General features: G+C 39.2%; 2 protein-coding genes across 2 annotated transcripts in view; both read left to right on the top strand.

The window, feature by feature from the left end:
- The first annotated feature begins 1943 nt into the window (after nucleotides 1-1943).
- On the top strand, nucleotides 1944-5097 carry LOC149130375 (neuroglian-like). Its single transcript, XM_089344890.1, has 3 exons — nucleotides 1944-2399; nucleotides 3917-4045; nucleotides 4867-5097. The coding sequence occupies exons 1-3, from the start codon at nucleotides 2069-2071 to the stop codon at nucleotides 4968-4970; spliced, it is 564 nt and encodes a 187-aa protein (XP_089201016.1). The 5' UTR covers nucleotides 1944-2068; the 3' UTR covers nucleotides 4971-5097.
- Nucleotides 5098-5333: 236 nt separating this feature from the next.
- Nucleotides 5334-5394, top strand: part of LOC149130374 (neuronal cell adhesion molecule-like) — a 3439-nt gene continuing 3378 nt past the window's right edge. The window contains exon 1 of the mRNA XM_089344891.1: nucleotides 5334-5394. This exon is cut by the window's right edge and continues 131 nt beyond it. Coding sequence (XP_089201017.1) covers nucleotides 5366-5394 — 29 coding nt within the window. The 5' untranslated portion in view covers nucleotides 5334-5365.

The raw sequence follows: 5394 nt of genomic DNA, 5'->3' as shown, positions 1-5394 counted from the left end.
CAAATTTTGATGGAAATATATATAAAAATGCTTACTTCTATTATTTGTTGCTTCGTTTCTTGTTCAAAACATGGACTTTTCAAAGACTTTCCAAGTTACGGAATGAAGTGTCGTCTGGCCTGAAAGTCACGTGACGCGTACTCCCACTTCGTCATCCACCTAATCTCTCACTCTTCCTCTTACACAGAAAGGGTATTCTGGAATAAGGGAATGTCTACATAGAAAGGGTATTCCGGAATAACGGAATGTCAACAAAATTTCTAAATTGTATTCTATCTTATACTTCCTTCACTCATTTGACTGCGGCCATGCCGGAGCACTGCCTTTAGTCGAACAGTACTTATTCTTTGTAAGCCTAGTACTTATTCTATCGGTCTGTTTTGCTGAACCGCTAAGTTAAGGGAACGTAAACACACCAGCATCGGTTGTCAAGCGATGCTGGGGGGACAAACACACACACATATATATATATATATATATGTATATATATATATATATATATATATATACATATATTCTTTTATTTGTTTCCGTCATTTGACTGTGGCCATGCCGGAGCACCGCCTTTAGTCGACCAAATCGACCTCAGTATTTATGCTTTGTAAGCCTAGTACTTATTTTATCGGCCCCTTTTGCCGAACCGCTATGTCACGGGGATGAAACACACTAGCATCGTTTGTCAAGCGATGGTGATGGGGACACAGACACACAACCATATACAAACATACATACATACACTCATACACACACACATACATACATACATACATGGTTCTTTCAGTTTCCATCTGCTAAATCCACTCAGGCATTTGGTCGGCCTGGGGTTATAATAGAAGACACCTGCCCAATGTGCCATGCAGTGGGACTGAACCAAGAACTATGTGGTTGGAAAGGAAGCTTCTTAGCACACAGCCTGCGCTTATCTATTCCCTATTGTTTTTTCTTACTATTTTCTTTCATTTTATAATATCATGGTTAAATCAATTAAAATAATTTTACGCATGAACTTAAGCGACATTCGTTTTACTCAATAAAATGTTTTTACCAAGTCCTGTAAATATGATGTTCATGTTTAGGAATCGTAAATAAAACAATAATGAAGCAATAATCTCTTTTAAATAAAAAGAACAAACAAATTTCGATATATTTTAATGAATATATATATATATATATATACATAAATGCTTACCTATATTATCTATTGCTTCGTTTCTTGTTCATAACTGGACATTTGAAAGACTTTTCAAGTTATGGAAGAACTGTTGGCTGTGATGAAAGTCACGTGACACGTACTCCTACTTCGTCACCCACTCCTCCTCTTACACAGAGACCACATACAAAGGATATTCTGGAATAACGGAATGTCTACAGAATCTCTTTACTCTTTTACTCTTTTTACTTGTTTCAGTCATTTGACTGCGGCCATGCTGGAGCACCGCCTTTTAGTCGAGAAAATCGACCCCAGGACTTATTCTTTGTAAACCTAGTACTTATTTTATCGGTCTCTTTTTGCCGAACCGCTAAGTTACGGGGACGTAAACACACCAGCATCGGTTGTCAAGCGATGATGGGAGGGGGGGGGACAAACACAGACACACAAACACACATACATATATACTCTTTTACTTGTTTCAGTCTTTTGACTGTGGCCATGCTGGAGCACCGCCTTTAGTTGAATAAATCGACCCCAAGACTTATTCTTTGTAAGCCTAGTACTTATTCTATCGGTCTCTTTTTGCCGAACCGCTAGGTTACAGGGACATAAACACACCAGTATCGGTTGTCAAGCGATGGGGGGGGGGGGGACAAACACAGACACACATATATACTCTTTTGTTCTTTTACTTGTTTCAGTCTTTTGACTGCGGCCATGCTAGAGCACCACTTTTAGTTGAGAAAATCGACCCCAGGACTTATTCTTTGGAATCCTACTACTTATTCTATCGGTCAGAGCACATCCATACTCAGAAGCCCAGCCACCCTCTATCCCCCATCTCTTTCGTCTTCATCATTTTCCATCTCTTCTACAACCAGGTACACGTGGAAAAAGAACAAACAAGACTTCAACATGGCTGGCAGACATATCCTCACCGTACGATACGAGGGAACATTTATTTTCAAGCAACCCGAAAAGAAAGACGCCGGCATGTATCAGTGCTTTGCAAACAACTCTTATGGGGTGGCCATGTCAGGCATTGTTGAACTACGTCTTGCCTTCCTGATGCCATACATCAATCAGGAACCAGAGACCATTACTGCATTACCAGGGGCATCTCTCCTCCTCCCTTGTAACAAGCCGATCAGTTACCCCGAGGCCAGCGTGACTTGGGTGTTGAAACACAAAGATGGATCATTCAAGGCCTTTGACTTCACTGAACGAATCCTAATGGACCACCAAGGTTAGTATAGCCTTCTCACCATGGCCACCACTACTAATTTTTTTTTTTTTTTTTTTTTCCTATGTGTAGATGTCAATGTCTGGTCTCATATTGTTACTGTTTATCTGTAGGTTAATCAGGATCTAGCTGGTTAAAAAGTTCCAACCGTGACTGTCCCACCTTTTATTCAGATATAGTTTATCTGGGACTACATTATCTAATGCAGAGGTTTTCAAACTGTGGTCCGCAAGGACAAAACAGGGGGTCCGTGGACAGCAAATACTTTTTATGGGCAATTTGATTTTATATATGTTTTTTAATCAAAATCTTTTAATTGACAATAAACCTATTTGTTAAATACTGTTAAATGAATAAATGTAAAAATATCTGTTATTTTAGGCAAATATTTATGTATAAATTTCATAAGCATTTATAAGGGTAACGCCTAAAATATAAATGGGTCCGCAAGTCAAAAAGTTTGAAAACCCCTGATCTAATGTATAGTAAAAGAGTAAAGACCCCTTTGGTCATAAATGACCTTGGGCACAAGTCCAGGCAAGGTTGTTTATGGAAGCCCAGCAGTCGTCCATGCAAACCAGCCTACCCTCTCCACGCCGCTGGTGTTATCCAAAGGAAAGGCGAAAGCCAATAGAGCTTGGCACCAGTGACGTCGCAACTTATTTCTACAGGTGAGTGAACTGGAGCAACATGAAATAAAATGTCTTGCTCAAGAATACAACATACAGCCTGATCCAGGAATCGAACTTACTACCTCATGACTGTAAGCCTGGTGCTCTAACCCCTGAGCCTGCACCTTCATGTATGTATAGCATAATAATTATTATTAGTGATGATAGTTGTCGTGGTTGCTTTGTTCTAGGTCAGCCCTGATCCAACAGAGGAATGATCGAAGATGTTCCAGCTGTCACCATCCCATCTTTTATTCAGGCACAACGTATCTAGGACTACATTATCTAATGTATTTTATAGCAGTTAGTATTAGTGTTATAGTAGCTTTAGTCCAACTCGTGCCAGCATGGAAAATGGATGTTAAATTATGATGATCATCATCATGACCATGATAATGATGGGCACAGGTGTGAAGAATTTTTAGTCGAATGAATTGGCCCTAATACTTATATTTTAATATTCTTTAAAGACTGGTACTTTTTGTATCAATATCTTTTGCCAAACTGCTAAGTAACAGGAGCGTAAACACACCAACACTGGTTGTCACGCAGTGGTGGTGGGACAAACACAGACACAAAAATGCACACATGCGAGCACGCGTGCACACACACACACACACACACATATGTACAACGGGCTTCTTTCAGTTTCCATCTACCAAATCCACTCACAAGGCTTTGGTTGGGCTGAATCTATAGTAGAAGACACTTACCCAAGTTGCCATACAGTGGGACTGAACCAGGAATCATGTGGTTGGGGAACAAGCTTCTTACGACACATCTCATCACTCAGAAATATACACAAAATTCCTCTCTCTACACCTCTCTCTCGTTCTCTTTCTTTTTCAGCCAACCTCATCTTTGCAAATATATTAGAAGAAGACTCCTACAAAGATGCTGCCTATGTCTGCATGGCTACCAACAAGTTTAAACAAGAAACCACACAGGGCAAACCATTTTATTTGAAAACTATACCAAGTAAGTTTTTCTTTCATTTTGAAATGAACACGTCATTTGCAAATAAAAGGGTCTATAGATTAGCCCTTTTGCATTTAAACTGACCATATCTGGCCAATATATTTTTCTTGTTTTATGCCAGATCCTGCCTCTCACACCTACTCTACAATGTCATTCTAAAGTAAACAATGACATCATTGAAATACCAAAGCCACAAAAATAATGCATGGATTAACTCAAAACAATCTGAATTGGCATTGAACTTGACAGAGTAATCCAAACAGTAAAGGGTTGAATCAGCCAAATCTGGTTCAAATACTCTACCTGTTTTATGCTCAAACTGGCCACATCTTGCCTCTCGCACCTACCCTATAATGTTATTCTAAGGTACACAGTCACGTCATTAAAATTTCAAAGCTATGAGATAAAACATTTGGTTAATTCAAGACAATGTGAATAAATGAGCATTACATTTGATAGAGAAACCTGAATCCTAATGGGTTGAATCGGACATATCCAGTTCAAATATTCTACCTGTTTTGTGTTCAAACTGGCCAGATCCTCATACCTGTCTTACAATGTCATTCTAAAAATGAACAACCACATTATTGCAATCTCAAAGTAATTCTATCACATCATTAAAATAGCAAAGCTACAAGATAATGCATGGTTAATTCAGAACAATGTAAATAATTAATATGAGTATTTCTCTCATGATATCTACCCCAGTATAGTTTGTTCTAATAGAACATTCGTGTTTAAGTGGGAATAGATATGTTAAATGATGATGATGATGATGATAATGATAATACAGAAGTTCCTTGTCTTTTGTCTGCTTTCAGTGCCACCTGAAAATTACCGGCCTCATCTACTCAGTGTTACTAATGAGATGGTCTTTCTTAAGGGAGACACAATGAAGTTGCAGTGTGTATTCGGTGGACAGTGAGTTCAATTCTGCTTCATTCCCTTGGTCCTGTGGACCTCCACCATCACCACTATTGTTGACACAACAACCAGCATTCTTTAACCACCACCAATACTACCACCACCACCACCACCACCACCACCACTACCATTACCACACTCACTGCTACCACCAGGGACACAAGAGATGACAGGCATAGGGAGAAATATAGATGTGTCTCAGCCACCAGTAGTTGAGACCTGCATAATCTAGATGGCATTTTAAAATTTCTCTTTAACCCAGGCGATGCCGGGTATTTCTGCTAGTATCATATATAATGTTACATTTGTTTTTAACCCCCAACTCCTCATGTCTCATTTCTCATTCTCAGTCCAACGCCAGAAATCCTATGGTTCCGAAGTTCCAAAGTGAGTAGAATGCAAATAGAGCAGAATACAAAGCATCC

The sequence above is a fragment of the Octopus bimaculoides genome, chromosome 29 (genome assembly GCF_046866305.1).
Source record: "Octopus bimaculoides isolate indiv1 chromosome 29, ASM4686630v1, whole genome shotgun sequence".
In the NCBI taxonomy this organism is placed as follows: domain Eukaryota; kingdom Metazoa; phylum Mollusca; class Cephalopoda; order Octopoda; family Octopodidae; genus Octopus; species Octopus bimaculoides.
Note: the sequence above shows the minus strand (reverse complement) of the source record. Positions and strands in the feature narration are given on the sequence as shown.

What these genes read in the sequence shown, in the direction of transcription:
- LOC149130375 (XM_089344890.1), top strand. Translation starts at nt 2,069, where the DNA reads ATGGCTGGCAGACATATCCTCACCGTACGATACGAGGGAACATTTATT. An exon ending in AATCCTAATGGACCACCAAG is followed by an intron (nt 2,400 to 3,916) that starts GTTAGTATAGCC and finishes TTTCTTTTTCAG; the next exon opens with CCAACCTCATCTTTGCAAAT. An exon ending in TTATTTGAAAACTATACCAA is followed by an intron (nt 4,046 to 4,866) that starts GTAAGTTTTTCT and finishes GTCTGCTTTCAG; the next exon opens with TGCCACCTGAAAATTACCGG.